General features: G+C 25.4%; 2 protein-coding genes across 4 annotated transcripts; one reads left to right on the top strand and one right to left on the bottom strand.

The window, feature by feature from the left end:
- Nucleotides 1–854: 854 nt before the first annotated feature.
- Nucleotides 855–9,984, bottom strand: LOC107167364 (uncharacterized). Its single transcript, XM_015516382.2, has 13 exons — nt 9,639–9,984; nt 9,167–9,307; nt 5,777–6,010; nt 5,438–5,688; nt 5,090–5,326; nt 4,211–4,374; nt 3,887–4,140; nt 3,395–3,601; nt 3,079–3,306; nt 2,580–2,825; nt 1,352–1,620; nt 1,164–1,278; nt 855–1,104 (listed from the first exon to the last, which is right to left on the bottom strand). The coding sequence occupies exons 1-13, from the start codon at nt 9,732–9,734 to the stop codon at nt 949–951; spliced, it is 2,598 nt and encodes an 865-aa protein (XP_015371868.2). The 5' UTR covers nt 9,735–9,984; the 3' UTR covers nt 855–948.
- A 113-nt stretch (nt 9,985–10,097) lies between these two features.
- Nucleotides 10,098–20,321, top strand: LOC107167369 (leukocyte receptor cluster member 8 homolog). Of its 3 annotated transcripts, none has more exons than XM_015516389.2 (16): nt 10,098–10,281; nt 12,342–12,432; nt 12,575–12,635; nt 12,716–12,779; nt 12,852–13,022; nt 14,580–14,922; nt 14,987–15,130; nt 15,994–16,158; nt 16,360–16,497; nt 16,628–16,889; nt 16,966–17,100; nt 17,169–17,382; nt 17,459–17,666; nt 18,177–19,257; nt 19,336–19,444; nt 19,903–20,321. In XM_015516389.2, the coding sequence occupies exons 2-14, from the start codon at nt 12,344–12,346 to the stop codon at nt 18,331–18,333; spliced, it is 2,151 nt and encodes a 716-aa protein (XP_015371875.2). In that variant the 5' UTR covers nt 10,098–10,281; nt 12,342–12,343; the 3' UTR covers nt 18,334–19,257; nt 19,336–19,444; nt 19,903–20,321. The 3 variants fall into 3 exon arrangements, with proteins under 3 accessions (XP_015371875.2, XP_015371877.2, XP_015371876.2); XM_015516391.2 differs by having other exon boundaries at nt 19,319–19,444; XM_015516390.2 differs by lacking the exon at nt 10,098–10,281 and adding an exon at nt 10,290–10,800.
- Nucleotides 20,322–20,777: the final 456 nt, after the last annotated feature.

Below are 20,777 nucleotides of genomic sequence, written 5' to 3'. Positions count from 1 at the left end.
TGGTTATACTACTGTCAGATACATTGCGAATCCTATTTCTCGCCACCCAGACATTGAGACTAGCTACGGTAGAAAACGAGAAAACAGACCAAACATCTGGTGTTCTGGTAGTAAGATGCCAGGCATTCATCTATCAGGAAGGCTAGATTAGGGTAGCCAAGTTAAGTTGCTAACAGTAGGTATATCATATTACATACACAGTGTGTTAATTATTAATTGGATACTAAGTAACTCTAATCTGAAATATAACGCTGATATCTTGGTAGTTTTTTTAATGTAATAATATAGCTATAATAGGCAATAGCCACTCTCTTTTATTGTGATCAAAAAATAGATTTCAAAACTTGAAATTTTATTTATTTTTAACATGGGAAAAATCAGTTGTTTAATTGGTTGAGGTTTGAATGAACAAGAGCTATTTATATTTTTTAAAAATCAGCATAATATTTTAAAATTGTATGATTTTCATATTTTGATTATTGGATAGGTAATGCTAATATAATTCAAATAAGTGAAAACGATACAATTTTATAATATTATGCTGTATTTTTTTCTGAAATGGATTTTTTCATTAATAATGTTAAAGTTTGATATTGTGCTAAGACTGTAACTTACGTATATTGTAAACACTAAATATGCTAAAATAACTTTTTAAGATAAATCAATTATGTTCATTGGGGAAAGACTTTTGCAATTGATGTATGTAAATATAAATAAGTTTGATGACTCTGACACACACACATAATTAACGTAATTTATTGTGTGATGATAAAACGATGAAATATTAAAATAACATTATGATACACAGATCGCAATACTATTATCTATTTTACGTAGAAAGTAAAGGCATCATATAAGTTGAACATAAATATTATTTTATTCGCTTAATACTTTAAAGATAAACACACATTTAGTTCAAAATATAATAGATAACAATTTTAAAATGTATTAAAGTCTTCCAGTAAATCTAACATTTAATCTGTACTCATCATATGCATTTCTTAACATCATTAAAGAGGTTCCTTGAATATTAAACATTAGCTTCTTCATTTCTTCAAATGAACAAATATCCATAAAATTGAAAATGATATTGAAATAATGTCTCTGTAAATTTATGAATTTGAAATTAATAATTTGCAGTTAAAACTTCTTTATTAACTTACCATAATCACGCCCACAAGAATAGTTTCTTCTGAAATAAGTTCAATCAAGTCTTCTATAACATAACGACATATAATATCAAAATCGTTTTTATTTTGTTTGAACAATCTTGAACATCTAAATAATAAAAATAAATAAAATAAATATTAGAAATATAATTAATTTATATTATGTATGATGTGTTTATTACTTTTCAAGTTTGTGGAAAGGTATACAATAATTTTTATCCAATGATGAGTCTTCAGACAAAGAACATATAGATGAGAAACATTTTTTTAAAATGTTAGAAAATGAAGTGACATAAAGTCCTAAATGTGCTTTTATCAAATTATTTGGACATTTATAAAGAACTATTAATAGTTCAGAAGCTTCTATAAGTAATTTTGCTGCATTGCTTGTACTTTTTTCAACAAAAGTCAGTATTCTCAATGAACAATTCAACATTGTAGTTTTGTTGATCTACATTGAGAATAAAATATTGCACATATTATTGATAGATATCAAAATAAAAGATAACACAAAATATTTTAATAAGCAATTTATAATTTGAATGGATTTTTTTTTAAAGTGATATAAATCATTAATTATATTTTTTTGGAACATTACAATTAAATTAAACATGCATAAATCCTAGACAGTATGAGTGAGGAACCAAACAATTTTGAATACTTTTTACAGAATTTTTATCTCTATCTTCAAATAAATAAATATATAAAAATGTATACAGGTATACTTTTATTTGTTCTGAGTCAACGTTAGAGTTGATTAATTTTTAATCAAATTTAAAACAATTGAGTTCATTATCTATGTCATAGTGTTGAGTTTTAACTTATACTTTTTTTTTAAATATTAACTTAACATGTATCGAAAAAATTATAACTTAAGCCCAAAATTTAAGATTCAATAAAAGTTGAAATATGATGCTAACAATCTCAAAAAAACAAATCTGAAAACTAATTATATTATTAAAATTAACACAAATTTATTGAAACATTAAATAAAATATTATTATTTTGTCTTATTAATAAATTATTATTATAGTATAGTAATGTAAACTTAATTAGTAATTTTATCTTACAATTTACAAAATATTTCAAGATATGCTTAAGAAAATAAAATATATATTAAATAATCCCTGAAATATTCAAAGAACATTTTTTCTATAAGCTCAGTTTTGAATAAATAGTCCACATTTTTATTCCTTTAAAACTACATACTCACAATAGTCGATAATGTGTAAAAATCTAATAATCTGGACCCTAACTATTATAAAATTATAAGCTATTTAATTTAATGTTAAGATAATAATTTGATAAAAATAACAAAAATATATATTGAGTTCCTGTTATATTGTATAAATAGCAAAAGTATGATATAACTATTTTAGTACTAATAAACTAACTAATAATAAATCTTACCCATGGTATTTGTAGTAATGAACAAACTAATTTTAATAATAAAATCAAACCTTGTTCTGTTTGAATTTTATTTTTGTTAAATAGGTAAGTTCTATTTAAAACAAAACAAAGATGATTTATATTATCCTTCCGAATTTTTTTTTTTTGATTAATAAATGAAATGTTTAGTAAAAAAGACCATAGTCCATGAATATATTCACAATAATTTTGATTTATAGCTGATTCGTTTCCTTCAATGATTGTTATCTAATAAAAATTTAATTTTAATATAGTTATAACAATTAATATATTATGCATATCAAGAATTTAGATGTTGTAAGATATATAAAATAATTAATAAATTAAATTATTTAATTTTGTTGTAGTACAATACTTAAAGTATAAAATGGTTTTAAAATTTTCAAATAAAAATATATAGATAATATTTATATTAAATTAATAGTAAAAAAAATATACCCACAACATTAATACTTATATAAACTATTAAATAATATCTTACTGTTTCGATTTTCAAAACATTAATGAATTTTATTAAATCATTAGAAGAACATAAATCCAATAATAATTTAGAAATGTCATCATCCATGTTAATAGGGTTTAAAACATATTCCCAACATTTCAATAAGAACCCTTTAGGTAAACAGTGAGCAACCATTTCATAATGCATGCAAATAGTATTTAAAAGATATTTTTTATCTTCCAATCGCACTTTAATATCTTCATTGAACTAAAAATAAAAAATATAATACACATAGAACATCATTATTCATTATATTATAGAATAATAAAAATAAATTAATTTAAAATATTCTTACTAAAATGGTAATGTAGTCATCAAGTATAGCTAAATTATTAAATAAACAATCTTCATTTTTATTTACTATTGAAAAATTCAATGATAGGGCGTAAGGATAAACTAAACGATGTGTTTCTGAGCATATGTATTTGGAAGAAAGTATTACAAATTCATTTAAAGCACAATAAAATTCAATAAAATTTGTATTTGTATGTAAATGTGTTTCCTAAAATATAAGAAGTTTTTTAATACACTTTTATATAATTAAAAATAAATTTGTTAATAATTTTATTTTATCATAATAAATTTTAAATCATGTTACTAAAAAATATATATATATACTATTGTATGGATTTTTTTTTGTCATTTATTTTAATTTGTACAATTTGTATAAAATATTTTTACAATAAACACAATTGTAGGGATATTGTGTGGATATAATATTGTTTAAGAAATACAAATAACAAGAGTTAAACAAAAGTTATAACACAAAATACACAATAAAACTTACCGGAATATCACCTAAGAAACATGATATAATAATTGCTTTATCTACCCAATTTGTATCAACATTTATAAATTTTTCCAAATCCTTTATTATATCCTGGTTTTGTAAACTATGTTTGTTTAATGTGTTTGAAATATTTTTAAATAAATGCATTAATTTATGTTCCAGCTCATCATCAGATTTCAATTTTTGATAAATATTAAATGCGAAAGATACTGCAAGGAATTGCATGGGAAGTCTACATATTTTTAAAAAACCTAAATGATGAAAATTTACGAATTAATAATTAAACATAAAAAATGCTGTAAATATTTCAAATATAATTACCAATAATAAGTTTAATCAACTTGATAATGGCGGAATTATCAAGATTAGTAGCCATAACAAATTCAGAAAGTATAGATAGAAGTACTAACGAAAATGGACTGTTATGAATTTGTTTTTGATGACCTCTTAATGAAATGCTTAATAATTCAAGAACTTCCAGACACCTAAAACAATAAAAAAAAATATGATATAATTCATTAATATAACTATAACAAATTTAAAATTTCTTTAAATTACAAAATCATAAATCATTCATGTTAGTAATTTTTGAAATGTGTTACGATGTGTCTTATGGTTACCCAAAATATTTTACTGGTCAACAACTATATTATTAAATTGAGGCACATGTAGAGAGGGATCAATTTGAGAGTTTACCTAACCTCCAGAATGCTTAAAAAAATTTTTTTTAAGTCGATTGAAGTAAGAAGAGTGTGGCTATAGTGAGCATACAAAAAGTGTTTTTGGCATTTTAGCATGAATTGAAATTGACCCGTCTTTAATTTTAAAAGCAAGAATTATTTTGACGAAGCAGTAGTGAATGTATGAAAATTATTTCAATTATATTATACAACAAAGACATAGCCAAAAATCTGCGGCCCTGTATCCGACATGAATATGAGAGGTTGGCAAAGAAGATATATTAGGGTACTGCAAACAATTATAGACTTATTGATTCCAATAAATTATTTCATCAAAAGTACATCTAAATTTTTGAAGGTACCATACTAAACATATAATCAATTCAATTAACCAAGTATTAAATATAAATAAACATTCATACAATGTTAAACATAGTTATAGAAATTTAATTTTAAAATTTAAAACCTAATTATCAATTTATTATAAATGATTATTAAAAAACAAAACAGAAGAACATACTTTTTGATTTTATTTGAAGGTACCTCTATGATGTTTTGGTATTTTTTTAAAGTAATAAGTTTTGTTGATTCTTCAAAAGTTTTTTCAAAAGAGAGATCAAGTGGTAAATCAATTAATGAAATAATACTTTCAACATTAAACTTGGATAAAATTTGTGATGATTGATTCATTTTTTCATTTTTTAAATGATCACAAATGTTCTGAAGCGTATAAAAAGTGACAGCACACATTTCTAACCTATAAAGGTAAACAATGTAAATGTCATATAATAATATGATCTTTAAATTAAAGCGTATATATGTATTATATATAATGAATAATAATCAATAAAAATATTAGAGATCTTACTTGTAATCTTTATTTTTAGAATTCAGAAATTCACAACTTTGTAAATTAAATTCGGGCATGGAAATACAATTTGTAATTATTTGCAAAATAAGTAACTTTGTTGTTTGAGGAAGAATATCTGAAATAACATGAAAATTTTTAGCCAAAATCTCATCATTAGCAACTTTTAATAGGAGCTTAAGATTTTTTTCTAGTGTATTTTCTTTTTTCAATTTTGATAGCATTCTCAAATATTCAAATAAGAAATAAGTCTGTAAAACAATAAAATAAATTATTATTAACTAGATAATATAATTTTTATTTACTTAATAGTAATATCTAAAGATTATGACTACTTACAAAATTCTCATTTACCAAATATATTTCTGATTCATCCGAATTAGTTCTAAAGTGTTTTAGTTTTGATTTATAAGTATTGCATATACGCTGTTCCTTATCATATTCAAACATAATTACACCATCATAATTTTTTAACATAAAATCATCATCAATTAATTCTGATATGATCAAGGTTTTAAGCTTTGTAGTAAGTTGGCTTAATTTCATAAATACAATAAAATTTGCGACATCAAGCTAGAAAATGTTTTGAATAGAAATTAAAATTAAAAACATACTTATTTTTCTGAAATAACATCTCATAAAAGAGAAAGAATATAGAATTGATATACATGTTTATCTACTTCAGGTAGTTAAAAAAAATTGTTTAGGTAAAATAATATTACTAGTATACTTCTGGGTCTTCCTGACAAAATTGTATTGAATACAGGAATGACATTAAATTATATATTATTAGTCATGCCTTTTTCTAATTTGTTTTAAGTGGTAAGAGGGTCAAATTATTTTAACTGCTAGTTTTAATTTTATTCAGCACCACTGATAGTTAATAATTAAACAGTTAAGTTAAAAATAGTGTGTACATTAGGAATTAGTACAATTGAATAATAGGTTAACGGATGTTTCATCCTCACTGTTTCGTCCCAGTATAAAAACCAGTCAGTGGCTTGGTGAGGCGCGGTCGTACGCTTAATCTGCGGAAATGCACTGAGTGTACGTAACAGCCGCAGTTGCTAGCTCCAGGATGGATGACCACCCGGGATTTTTAGCAACAAAACCTTGCCACACATACACGTGTTACAACAATACCCACTTAAAAACCTACAAACAAATATACAAAAATAACCCCTAACATACCACCCCACACCCAATGGCCTATGTTGCCGCGGGTTCTCCTTCCAAAAAAAAAAAAAAATTAGTCAACAAAAGTTTCGCCCCCCAGCAATTATTAAATAAGGATGTTTTGTCCCAAAGTGTTCTTAGCCATAGTATGTTTGGTCCTCAGCATATTTTGAATACAGTACATTCAGTTCTCAGGTTTTTTTAAAACCATTATTATTTATTAATATTTTTTAAATTCAATATTTTACTAACAATATATTTATTTTTAATGAACAATCCAGTAATGTCTAATAGAGTAACAGGTTATAAGTAATTATAGATTTTAAGTACACTATACATCTAAACAAATTTGTGAGCTGACAAACTTATTCAAAAAAGCTGGTAAGTCGTGGATGACACACTGCTGTACAGCAGGTTACAAGTGGGTTACTGTAATGGATGAAATTAAATTTGAATCCAATGATATTATATCATTGTATACAAAAAACGATTCTGAGCGGAAACAGTTCAACTGTCAAGGACATATTAAAGATTATTAATAATTTTCAAATCTTAGATTTAAAAAAAAAAACTCTTATGAATTTTTATCTAAGATAATTTGAACATTACCGTAATTTTTACGTATTTAGTCAAAATTTGAACTTAAAATGCTTATAAAAATAAAATTGTGCATTCGTGCATATGTATTTTTAATATTTTTCAACTGCTATTGTAACAATATGTTAGGTGTCTTGAATTAAATTTTCAAACTTTTCTACCCAACAAATACATTTTTATCGATATTTATAAAAAAAAAAAACTAAAAAAGTTGAAAAATTAAAATGTCAGTAAACAGCACAAAACAAATTTAAATATTTTGAAAATTTTATAAACTATATAAAATTCTTGTATTCAGTACAAATTTCAAGAATCTGCAGTCATTTGTTTTAAAGTTACATCAAAAACCAAAATCAATTTTGTCGAAAACTGATTGTGTGTAAAAATTCCCTTTTTTCCCTTAATTTTTAGTTTGTTTATTCCGATTATTTAGAAAAATATTGAGAATTATTTACTTTTGACCCCCCAAAGTACCAACTAGATTCACTTTCTGATCAAACGAGGTACTGAAATCGAAAATCAAAGCACTTTTACTGCCCCAAAATGTGATGACACACAAAAAAAACACACATCATGGTAAAATCAATACATTCCTTGCTCTGCTCAGAATCTAAAAAATGTTTTTATACTTATTATTTCAACAATTTTACACTGTATACAATTATAATTTGTTCGTATTGTAATGTGTATAATATCATTGTAGAAACATGAATTGTTTAATTATAAAAAGAAAGAAATGTACAAATATTTTTTATACTATGAACAATAAAGTAAAAATTAGGAATGAGTGTGTGTTCACAAAGACTTGTGTAATGATATAATCATAACAGATGATGAAATAACTACCGTTTTTAAATTTAGAGCTCTCAGCCATGAAAGTGACACAACAAAAGAATATTATGATTTACTATTTTGAATTAATGCATTGTGGGTGATTATTAGATTTAAGCAAAAATGTGTTGCAAATGAAAGTTTGATAAAAAGTTATTTGTAGTGTATTTGCAGCAATAGCTATACAAAGGTTTAAAAAATATTTAATATTTTACTGGAAGGAACACATTCTAGTATGATTGGTAAAGAAAATTCAGTCATTTTTATTTTATGACTATAAAAATAGTAAAAACTGTACCAAAATTATTTATACGGACAGAACATTTTCCACTTGTTCTTCTGAATTTTATCAAGTTTATGATGTATTACATGCACGTATAGAAAATATTATTATTCCTGAGATGTACACTTTACTTCAGCATAAAAAAAAAAATTATACTGAATTACTGATTGTTTTAAAAAATAAATTTGAATCACTTTCAATAATTTCAAACATTCTGTGGAACTGACAATTGAGCAAGAATTAAATAATGAAGAATCAGAGCAATTGTATTTTTATAATTTAAGTTAAATATAAAATTGAAAAAAATAATGTATTATACTGCTAATTGTAAATCTATTTGTGTTTGCCAAATAACATCTGCGCCATAGTATGCCTCTAATCTCCCACTACATAAAGATCATAAAATTGAAAAAATATATACAACACCAAAATATTATTATAAAAAATTCCACACCAAAACAGTTCACCACATAAATCCATTGATCTATAATTTAGCCAGTGAAGTCATGTCAAATAACCTCCCACGTCGATTACAAAGACACTAGTATCGAGATCCCTTGAATCCAGACCTGTATTAATTGAAAAAAAATAACTTCTATCCTCCAAATTAGAGGGATTCCACACTAGTGGACCTCCCTCTTTATGCCATTTCATGTTGTGTTTATTGTATCTTTGCTATCAGATTTACATATTGTAATTTATATAAATATTACAGATAGTAAATACTTTTTTATTTAAAGAAAAAAAAAATGTTAATATAAATATAATTGTACATATTACCTATATTATGCATATTATATCTTATTTATAAAGGATTTAGGAATTAAACTTTTTTAACTCACAGGTTCAGCAATATCAGCATTTAGAAAATGTGTCATTATTGAAGATAAATATTTTAAAATATTACACATTTGTGAATCTTGGGTCCAACTGGAATATACAATCTCTACATGAAGTAGTCCATCACATATTTCTTCTACTGCCTGAAATTATTCACATAATTAAGATAATAGATAATAAGATTTACAAAAAATTAATACTATATTTCTATATGTTATCTCTACTAATATAGGTAGGTACTATAAGACATAAGTTAATTACAATGAGAAATATTTTATCCACAAATAAAGTTATGAACAAAAATTGCTGTAAATACAGATTAAATAAAACAAAATATTATATATATTGTATAAGGAACATGTACATACACAGTCATATAAATAATATTAAAGAGTGAGATGAACATCCAAAAGGCGCTTAAAATTCAGGGAGGAATTTTATTTATAACGATTATATCTTAGAATTACAACTTACTCTTCTGTAATCATCGCTGATCTGTACAATTTCATCTTCAGGGTAATCAATGTTAAACTTTTCTAAATAACTCAATAGTTTTTTGTTCCGTAACATTTTTACGGTCTTAAAAGTTAATGAATTGGCTTGTAAAATAATGGATGCTAGATGGACTGATGAATTGATGAACAAGATTACAAGAACAATGTATATTGACGGGCAACATTACAGGCAACACAGTAAAATGACTAAAAATTAAAATTTAAGGTTGTAGCTTGTAGACACGACGTTATCACCAAACTACATCATGTTATCATAATAACCGGCGCACGTGCGTCCCCAGCAAGATTCGTGTTCCAAACCAAAGAGATTCTTTAGTAAGTAGATTACCAAAGATGCTACTCTTTATAAATTCGGCAACACCGCTATGCGACATTGCCAATGTTAAACCTCCCGATTCTCGAATTCATCCGCACATACTATAACAGTTTAACTATAGTTTACTACATACGTCAATACGTCATACGACTCATACGTACATATTGGCATATTGCGAATGTGTGAAGTGAAGTGTGCAGCCGAGACCAGAGACGCTGAGGGCCCGACTGCCCGAATACTGTGAACAGTGTGAAATACTGACTATACTACTATACCTATACCTAAAGTGAGTTGCTTAGGTATGAGATATTCTTGTCTATGGTTGTGAATATGTGATTGACAAATTACGATCATCGGAATATCGGGATTATTTTTTTTTCTCTGCTCGGATTTCTTAATAGTCAAATTTTAATTTTTCTTTCGATTTTCGTCCGTCGATTCTTGATTAAGTAGTCGTCAGAAAATTGATCGTTAAAACCATCGTATAGCAAACATTACTCTCCATTTCTTCTCCGTATCAATCTGCATCGAAGTAGTGCGCAGCATTATTTTCATTACCTTCACAGTTATCCGTCTCGCGTATTGAAAAAAAAAACTATTACATTTTACTATTTTAGTTAAACAGTATTTTAAATCACTATGATGTTATCAAGTATCTATTATTGTCCGGTCACTTGCTTTTAATTCAGTTCGTTATTGTTTACAACTTATTAAACGATTTTAACGTCACTGTGAGGCAGTTATTTTAACTACCGTTTCTTTTAACTTACCAACTCGCATAATCAAACATTTTACAGCTGCAAAGGTTTGTACACATTTTAAAGTCATCTATGAAATAAGCATGAATGGTTATCTGAGAATGTGAAAATATCGATTTTTAATTGATACAAATTTCATAACTTTTAAAATAAAATTTGTTTATTCAATGACCTACTTAACTTAAATCTGACGATTTTGGTTTTTGTTAACTGTTTATTATTTATATTTAACCATTGAAGAATTGAACATTTTAATATAAGGTATAACCAAATACCAACCTAATAATTGTTTTTAGACAATAGACTTTGAATTCATAGTAAGTGATTTAAACATTTTAATATCTCACATCAATGGCGCCGAAGTGCTTAAAATATACTATGACATCGTACATCAAGGGGCCCTTATTATCCCTCCTATTTTTATAGTTTAACAATCAGATGCAAATCAAAGTATCTAAAAATATGTAATGTAATGTTTAATCGTATATTCTGGATGCAGTACATGGAAGTATCTTATGGTGGGCTCCCCCATCTAAAAAGTCTACTATTACTTACCTATATCATATATAAATTGGTTGATCGGTGTTACTGTTTCACATGAAAATAATCAGAATAAACATCTTTCAAAAAAAATTCCCAATCTTTTATTTAAAACTCCCAAACCCGTTAAAATACTTTTATGATTAATACACAATATTAAAGATTAAATTTTGAAAAAAATTGTTTGAATATAAAACATTAGATAGGTACTTATATTTATTATTGTTTGAAAATAATCATTTAAAAAAAAAAAAAATAATAATATTTAGTATTTGTTTTTAATATAAATTATAAAGCTTAATTTCCATTAAATAAAGGTTTTTAAATACTTGGTTTTAATATTTATTAATAGTTGGATTTGTAACATATTTAAATATGATGTATTTGTTAAATCTTAAGCATCTACTTACAAACTAATAATTAAATATTAATAATGTAGTATTTAATTAACATTTTAATTCAATCACCTTTGTTAAAAAATGTTATGTTGACATTGTATTTTGGTTAAAAAAATTTTTTTTGACAAAATGTATGCATACTGGAGATAATTTTTAATTATAAATTATAATAAGCAAATGATTATCCTATTATACTATGTTACATTTTGTTAAACTCTGAATAATTGTATATTGTTAGATTTATATAAAATGTATGAAAAAAAAACAGATAGCTAACTGAATACAAATTTGTTTTTAGGATAAATGAATGTTAAATTCATTTATCATTTGATTTAATACACTATAAATGCTTTTATTATTTTTTTTTTTTTTGCAAAGAAATAATATTTGCATACAGGTGTAATAGATCGTGTTTTTTAATTATTTTTATTCAATTCTTATGTGATTGTTATACATTTTTAAAATTTTACATTTGTGTTCTACACAAATTAAAAAAAAATATAGTTCTTGTTATTAAAATAAATAAATACTAATTATTTGGATTAAGATGGTGGAATCGAGAATTTTACCGTCTGCTAATTGCCACTGGAGTATACCTAATTATTAATATTTTGTGTGTATTTTAAATAAATGTATCATATTAATTCTAGTTATGGCTGAACAAAGTCAAAATCCAGGAACTGCTGGTACTAATAATCCGTATCCAAACTGGTCTCAGCCAATGAACTGGTCTTATGGAAAGTAAGTGCATCATGATCAAAATAATAAATATGATGAAGTTATTACATTGTTAACTGACTTTAATTTGCTACTAATGCTTATTATGTGAATTATTTTTCTATAATTATATTTTTATTAAATAATATCAATGTTATTTTTGTAGTTATACAGGACCTCAAATGTATAACATGAATACATTGTATGCCGCACAATGCTATAATCCGGTATGACTTAAAATTTAACTAGAAACAATTATAGTTTTTTTTTCTTATTTTCATACACAAAATTTTTTTTTACTTTTCAGCAAGGATTTCAAAGTTTTCCCAGTCAATCGTTAAATTTTAACTTTAAGCCATTTGTTCCTGGAGGTAAATTATAATATATTTTACTATAAGTTATCAAATATTCTAATAATATCTAGTATTATGATATATTTTCAGGTACACTAGAAACTGCTGCTGTTTCACAAGAAAACTCTCCTCCTCTGCCAAATGGGCCAGCTCCTTCACAACCTCCTCTACCTCAATTTGACAGTGATGATTTAGATAAACTTCCACCATTGCCACCTGGTTCACCACCACCAGTTTCTGGAATTTGTGATGTGCCTCTACGTAAGTTTAATTTACACTATACAGTTTTAGTTTTATATTTGTATGCGTTATACAGTGGCGATTATAATGAGAGGGTGATAGGTGGATAACCCTTGTGACCTCCCTTGATCATATTTTACATTCTAACCATGGATAATACTTATACTAGTCTGTGGTTTATTCTGTTGTCTATGAACTGTGATTAGAATATGCTATTAGCACACAGTTTAACTTACTATAAAAATCAATGGATACACATCATAGACATATAAAATATTAAAACATATGTTATATGTCTATGATACACATGATAGTTTGGTGAAGCGGTCACAGTTGTCTTCATAGCAGTGTTGTCATTTTTGACAACTTATTATTCACTTAGTAAAGTAAAAAAAAACCAATATGAATTAAGTGTTAAGTCAATACATTTATGACAGGTTGCATTATACTTTTTTTTATTAACTTAATATTAAAGTGTATTATTCATATTATAAATAAATTAACATTAATATACTTCTAATCCATATTATGTACATTTTATATTATAAGCATACAAGGTATAACAGATAGAACTAACTTTTGTTCAAATTAATATTTTTTATTTTTCACTAAGAGACCTTAGCATTAGGTATATATTAGGCTATGTGTATAATTAATTTTATTTTATGTTTATTTTTTGTACTGAAAATAAAATAATTTAGATTTGATTAAATTTTTTTTAGATAAATTCAAAATAGCCTATTTATTAATCTGGTTATAAGAACAATTATGGTAAAAAGATTTATCAAAGTCAAGTAGTTTATTTTTTTGGTTAAATTAGTTTGAAACGTAATAACTTTTTAAAAAATTTGTGAACATGAATATATTTTTTAAATTATTTACTCATCGTATAATATTAACAATTTTTGTCATGCGTTTGATTAGAATTTTTTTTTTTTGTCATGTCTTTCTGTTACACTCTGCATTGCTATGTACTATATATAAAAATGCTCAGCGAGGCTTGGCTTTATATTTACCATCCCTTTAAACATCATGTTTAACTGCCACTGTTGTAATATAAATGTTATAAGAATATCAATATTTCATTAGTGGCTAATGCAGCTAAATACATATTTTGTATCGTTTGGACAAATTCTATATTATTATTCTAGAACCTGCAGTTATAAATAATAATTATATATACATGTTTATTTATATAATTAATTATTTATTTTATATTAAATCACTAAGTTTTATCAAATTTGTATTTTTAACTGCATATTATACACTTATAATTATTATGCACTATGTATATCATAGTTCATTGGTTTACTTTGTTCTACAAAAAAAGAATTCAGTTTTTATCTATTAGAGTGCATCTCTTACCACTTGTGTCTGTTCGATTATGATTGTTAAATCTGTGGTCAGCTATATGTATGTTTCTTAGTAAGAGGAGTGGGAATTTGGCACCAGATCCATTACTAACAACAGTCAGATGTTTAAAAGAAGTTCCATATCTCGCCCTTATATTTTTTTGTTTGATTTTATATAGGGAGTTATTTGTATTATTAAATTTAAGTATTATCTATATGTTTCTAGCACCTCAACCAAATATATCATCCTTACCTCCAATGCCTCAAACTAAAAATGGTAGAAAAAAATGGAGAAAAAAACAAAGGAATTTAATGGAAGCAGCTATGGCTAACCAATCTACACAAATTGCCCCTCCTATATATCCTATGATGAATTTTGTCCCTCCTGTTCCTATTTCACAACCTCCTCCGACTCAAAAACAAACCATATCAAATTCTTTATTTTCGTATACTCCTATAGTTCCCAGTAAACCTCCACCACAACAACCCGCACCACCTAAAGAAATTCATCCTGTTCAAAAAAAACAAAATACTTTTGACTTACCTGATAATTGTCCAACTAGTTTGAGGTAATTATAAAAATGTTTTTAACTGAGAATACATTAATTATTGAAGGTATTTATAAATTTTCAGAGAGTATATTAAAAAATGTCAAGATAAATGCATAAATAAAATAGACAGAGATAGAATGGATATAATTTTAAAAGGGAAATTGACCAATGCAAATCATGATGGGTCATTGTGGATTAAAGACTGGACAAAAGAACCAATGCCAATGTATGTATTATTTTCAATGGAATTTTATTATATTTTTTAAAAAACTGAAAAGTTTTATTATATTATAATTTTACATTTACATATTTTTAAATGTGAAAATTATATAATTGATTGGTATCTTATTTTATATTACTAAAAATACCAAACTGTTAAAATATTTTTCTATGTTCAATAATACAGGGTGATTTTTTTATCATAAACCACTCATTATTTCAAAAAATATCAGTTTTTGAAAATATTTTTTTACAAAGTTTCGTGTTGTTAAAAACAACAACGTTTTCATAAAAAAAATATGTTTTTTTTAATATTTTTTATCCTTATAATTTTTTAAGTTTTTTACTTTTTTGAATGACAACCTAGAATTTTAATTTCATATTTCAAAGCAGAATATTTTTCTAAGTATTTTGATACGTAAAAATCGAATTTTGGACGAGTAGTTTATAAGTTACATGTATTTAAAGTTTAAATTGGCGGAGTGGAGTGGTACGGGGTTACCCCGCAAAATGTTTGTCCACTACTCCTCTTGTCTAAACTTAAAATACTTATAACTCATAAACTACTCGTCCAAAATTCGTTTTTTACGTATCAAAATACTTAGAAAAATATTCTGCTTTGAAATATGAAATTAAAATTCTAGGTTGTCATTCAAAAAAGTAAAAAACTTAAAAAATTATAAGGATAAAAAATATTAAAAAAACATAATTTTTTAATGAAAATGTTGTTGTTTTTAACAACACGAAACTTTGTAAAAAAATATTTCCAAAAACATTGATATTTCTTGTAATAATGAGTGGTTCATGATTAAAAAATCACCCTGTATATGTCTATTGAAATATGTTTTTACTAACATTTTTTATTTATAGGTTATTAAGTGAAAATATTACTATAAACCAAAATCAAGAAAATGGTAAAAATAAAAATTCTATCATCAAAATTGCATTCAAAAAATCTACGAATAACTATGTTAACTGCTACTTTACTTCAAAATTCAAATCTTGTTTATCTCCTTCATCAAATAGTTCTAATGAGTAAGTATTAAATAAAATGACCATATATGAAATCAGTTTTTGGAATACTAACTACTAATTAGTGTTCATTTACCCATTCATAACCATATTATAAAATGAGTGCATTGCAGCCAGTTAAAAATAATTTATTAATATATATTATTTTTATGATAAGAATTTTATCTATAGTGTTTTTTCAATTACACATTTTTTTTTTTTTAGATCTACTACTGACATTAAAAAGAAAAACAGTCCATTACGTGAAAACAAAAGACAAAATAGTGATGATTTTATTCCTCTTAATATCAATAGTGATGAAAGTAATAGCAAAAAGAGTAGATATACTAATAAGAATAAAAAGTATGCAACTATTCTCTTATTTTAATTATAGTAAATTCGTAGTCTTAAATAAGTATTATTACTATTCATGTATTAGATTTATGTTTGTACTATTAGCATTATTTTACTCATCTGATGTTTATTTGTCTAGATTATACAATGAAGATGCTCATATGTATCAACAATATGGTTCTATAAATGATAAACCAAATTATGATAAACATTTGTTGACCAAACGTGCTGCACGTTTTTCATCCCAAGGAAGTCCAAAAAAAAAGCCTCGTCAATTATTAAAAATTGATCATCACACACAAAAGTTATCTTCTATGGACGATGATGAATTTCATATAGACTCTTGCCATATTGTTGGAACATGTGTTGATTTAGAAAAAAAATATTTAAGATTGACTGCAGTTAGTGATATTTATTTTATTTTTTTAATTATACCAAAAGTATATGCATTATTAATTTTAATTAAAAACTAAACAGGCACCAGATGCTGACGCTGTAAGACCGCTAAGGGTTTTAATAAATTCATTACAACATGTTAAATCCAAATGGATGAGTAATAGCGACTATCTTTATGCATGTGATCAATTGAAGTCTATTCGACAAGATTTGACAGTAAGAAACTTACTTAATATTATAGATTTATTGTTATTAGGTAATCATAAAGTTACTTTTAAATTAAGGTGCAAGGTATTAGGGATCCATTTACTGTTGAAGTATATGAAACACACGCTAGGATAGCTTTAGAAAAAAGTGATATGGGAGAATTCAATCAATGTCAGACACAATTGTGTGATTTGTATGAAGAATTAAAAGATAATCCTACTGCTCAAAAACATAGAAATGAATTTCTCTGTTACAGTATATTGTATTGTATATATACAAGAGCTTTATGTGGTAATTTAAATTTTGTATAATTCAAATTATTTCTAATACTATTACTCAATTTATGAAAATAATATGTATTTTGCAGAGTTAAACAATGTTGTGTTGTATATTAAGGAGTCAAAAATCAAAGATAAGTGTATAGATTTTGCATTGAAAATCAAAGACGCTTGGTGGTTAGGAAACCATGTTCAGCTATTTTCTTTGTACAAAGTTGCTCCTAAAATGGCCTCATACTTAATGGATATGTTTCTGGCTAGAGAGCGCAATAACTTCTATTTGGCTATTGCCAAGTCGTATGTATACAAACAATTTATCATTTATTATAACTTTTTTCAGGGAATTACATAATATGTACAGGTATTAATTTGTTGTGCTCTTAACAGCACATGGTAATTTGAATAATTTTTCTGGGTTAAGATTGTGTTGATTTGTATATGTTTTAGACCATATAATTTGTTTTTTCTTACCGAGTATAAAGGGTTCAACAACTACAATAGCCTACAATTATATTTACATTTACACTAATTTAATATGGTTATTTGCTTACCACATGAATTATTTTTTTATATATTTTTCAAAATAACTACTTATTTAAATGCTTGTAAATTAAAAGTTCAAAAATTAATATTTATTTATTATTTTGATACTTCTATTAAAATTATGAATCTCCTAGTTTTGAAATCATGTTCTATTAGAATATGTATTCAGATACAGATATATTTTTATTAATTAATGTTTGTAGTTTAATATTACTTTTTTTACTAAATAATTTTTGTAAAGATAATTTTATTATGATATAACAGTTACCGTCCAACTATTCCAATCTCGACCATTCAAGATCAAATGGCATTCGATAAGCGCGAGGATTGTTTGGCTTTTCTTAAGGCTGCAGGCGCTGTATTTACTTCCAATAATGAGAACATCGACTGCAAAGCAAGCTGCGGTTCGACCGAAGCTTGACTTTCAGAATGGTTTCGTTCCCATCTCTACATAATCACATATTTATATATATGTATATATTTTATAAATGAAAGTCTTCGTTGATTTGTCATCGTAGAAAAGAACCACAATGGGCCACAAATTAAAATTCTACTTCTATATACATAAATCTAACTACATCTATAAAGTTATTTTATGACTCGAAAAATAAATTAGGGATGTCAGTCATGGAGACTACTTCTTCAGACTAACATATGTTTTTCAACACAATTTATTCAAATGGATCACTTTGCACAAAAATTTTAACAAAAATTTTGGGCAATCCAGCTTCGTTTTCTACGACTATTTTTTTATTTGTTTTTTTTTTTCATTGGTTGTCTTTGGTAACCACCTTCATCATTCTGATGTCTACAAATTATTATGAAGAAATTACTGCTATTTTTTGTATCTACACCTGTTGTTTATAATATTATGACTTATGAGTAAGTGAGAGATGCCCTAAACACTCTAAGAAAATACAATAATCTTGAAATTGGGGAAAAAGTCCTTGCTCAGTGGAAGTATGCGATTACTTGTGCCAAAACTTGAGTTAGGTAAGTAGGTGCTTTCTGATGCTGAATTTTATGAAAACCATATATCTGTGTATCACTGAAGAAAGTATAGCAGACGCCAATTACAAAGTGGATCAATTTTAAAAACAACTAACTGAGAGCTTCATATCAATCACCCATACGTTTGTTTTGTATGTTACTTGAGTATACAAAGCATTTAGTCCAAATAATTCTTTCTTAAATTTAATAACTGAATTCGTTTTAATATGATCATTGCATTTGCATTGGCTTGTTAATATAATATTACATTTAATATTAAAATGTGGGTCTTCATTCAAGGATATTCAATATTGCTGTACATTTCATGATGATTAGTTGCAAATTATGTTTATAAGTAAGTGTGTGATCTTAAAAGATGTATACATAATATTTAAAGTACCTAATTTTATTCATAGTTCGATTTTAAATTTAGCATCAATTATATTCAGCTGACTGCCCAGCTTCATTATTTAATCAACATGGTTAATTGAAGAAGAGTAATTCTCATTTATATATGGACTGTCATTTATATTTTTTTATAGGTAAGGATTATGTTTAATGTGAATCATCATGTAAAAAGTTATTTATTTATTTATACAACAAACTTATAATTGAGATTCTATTTTATACTACGTAGAATAATGTCATAATAATAAGTAATAAACATTTACCAAATTTTCATTTCTACATATGATTTATACATGATTATCAGATTTGTAAGTTATGGAACTACTCTACTATGATCCGTCCAGCGAGAGAGTGTCCTGACTTAATTTTGATTTTTCTAAGGATCCAACGAGGCATCCAGCCTTGGGGAAACCAGTTTTGACAGCAGGGTGACGAGGGGGTAGCGCAAAAACGGCACATTCTCTCGCTGGATAGAATATAAATGATATTGTTTTACATATTCTAAAATTTCCAATAGTTAAACTTATTGGAATTCTAATTTCTAATGTTTAATATTTAAAAAAAATTGTTCTAATATTTATTTATTTTACAGGATAGTTTTGTGCATAAGGTTGATTGATCTATCAAATTGTATCAGCATTCAATTCTTCAATTTTAATAGGATGATTAATTCTGGTCCAAATGTTATTACATGGATAATATTCTATTCAGACTGGTGGTTTATTTTAATTTTTTTAGTTTATTATTTCTTCAAGAAATGACAAGTCACTTAATATATTTATATTATATTGTTGATAAATAATTTATGTATGCAGTTCTTTCAAACTATCATAGTTTTTTTTTGTAAATATATTTTAGAACAATAAAATTAACATAACATAAGGTTTTAACTACTGTTAACTTATATATACTTGTAATTATTTTACTAAGTTATTTATTAAGTTTATTTTTTTTTTAAACTGCTATCTATTGTGGTTTTAAAAAAAATAAAAATAATGATCTTACAGTTGACTAATGCATTTTATCATTTTGGTCTTTAGTTAGTAGTTATTTTTAGTCTGCCATGTTATTCTTTTCTATTTCCAAAAAACTGATTTCCCAGTAACGCTGATCTTATTATTCAAATTTTAAGATGTATTTGGTTTAATTCTTAGTTGGGTTGAAGAATTGTTGGTATCTTAATAACAATAAATGACTAATTTTTATTTGCTGAATACTTAAAATCATCTTGTATTTTAGCTACTGGAAGCTGAATTTGAGTTAACAGTAGATTGTAGATCATAAAGGTGATATCAATATTCATATTGTTCTTTAAGTTTTTAGATACCATAAAATATGAAATACTAAACTAGCTGTAATTAGATTTCATTATAAAATAATTCTATTTTTGTTAGTCAAACTTCCTCTTAATCCACCGTTGCAAATTGTTTCTACAGTAATGAAGTTTAGTTACTAAAGTTTGAAAAA

Source organism: Diuraphis noxia, unplaced genomic scaffold (genome assembly GCF_037042655.1).
Source record: "Diuraphis noxia isolate RWA-SAM2 unplaced genomic scaffold, SU_Dnox_SAM2 contig0005, whole genome shotgun sequence".
NCBI lineage: Eukaryota > Metazoa > Arthropoda > Insecta > Hemiptera > Aphididae > Diuraphis > Diuraphis noxia.
This window is presented reverse-complemented; position numbering and strand designations above follow the sequence as displayed.

What these genes read in the sequence shown, in the direction of transcription:
- LOC107167364 (XM_015516382.2), bottom strand. Translation starts at nt 9,734, where the DNA reads ATGTTACGGAACAAAAAACTATTGAGTTATTTAGAAAAGTTTAACATT. An exon ending in TCAGCGATGATTACAGAAGA is followed by an intron (nt 9,308 to 9,638) that starts GTAAGTTGTAAT and finishes GAATAATTTCAG; the next exon opens with GCAGTAGAAGAAATATGTGA. An exon ending in ATGACTACATTACCATTTTA is followed by an intron (nt 3,307 to 3,394) that starts GTAAGAATATTT and finishes TTTTATTTTTAG; the next exon opens with TTCAATGAAGATATTAAAGT.
- LOC107167369 (XM_015516389.2), top strand. Translation starts at nt 12,344, where the DNA reads ATGGCTGAACAAAGTCAAAATCCAGGAACTGCTGGTACTAATAATCCG. An exon ending in ATGAACTGGTCTTATGGAAA is followed by an intron (nt 12,433 to 12,574) that starts GTAAGTGCATCA and finishes TTATTTTTGTAG; the next exon opens with TTATACAGGACCTCAAATGT. An exon ending in AATTTGTGATGTGCCTCTAC is followed by an intron (nt 13,023 to 14,579) that starts GTAAGTTTAATT and finishes ATATGTTTCTAG; the next exon opens with CACCTCAACCAAATATATCA.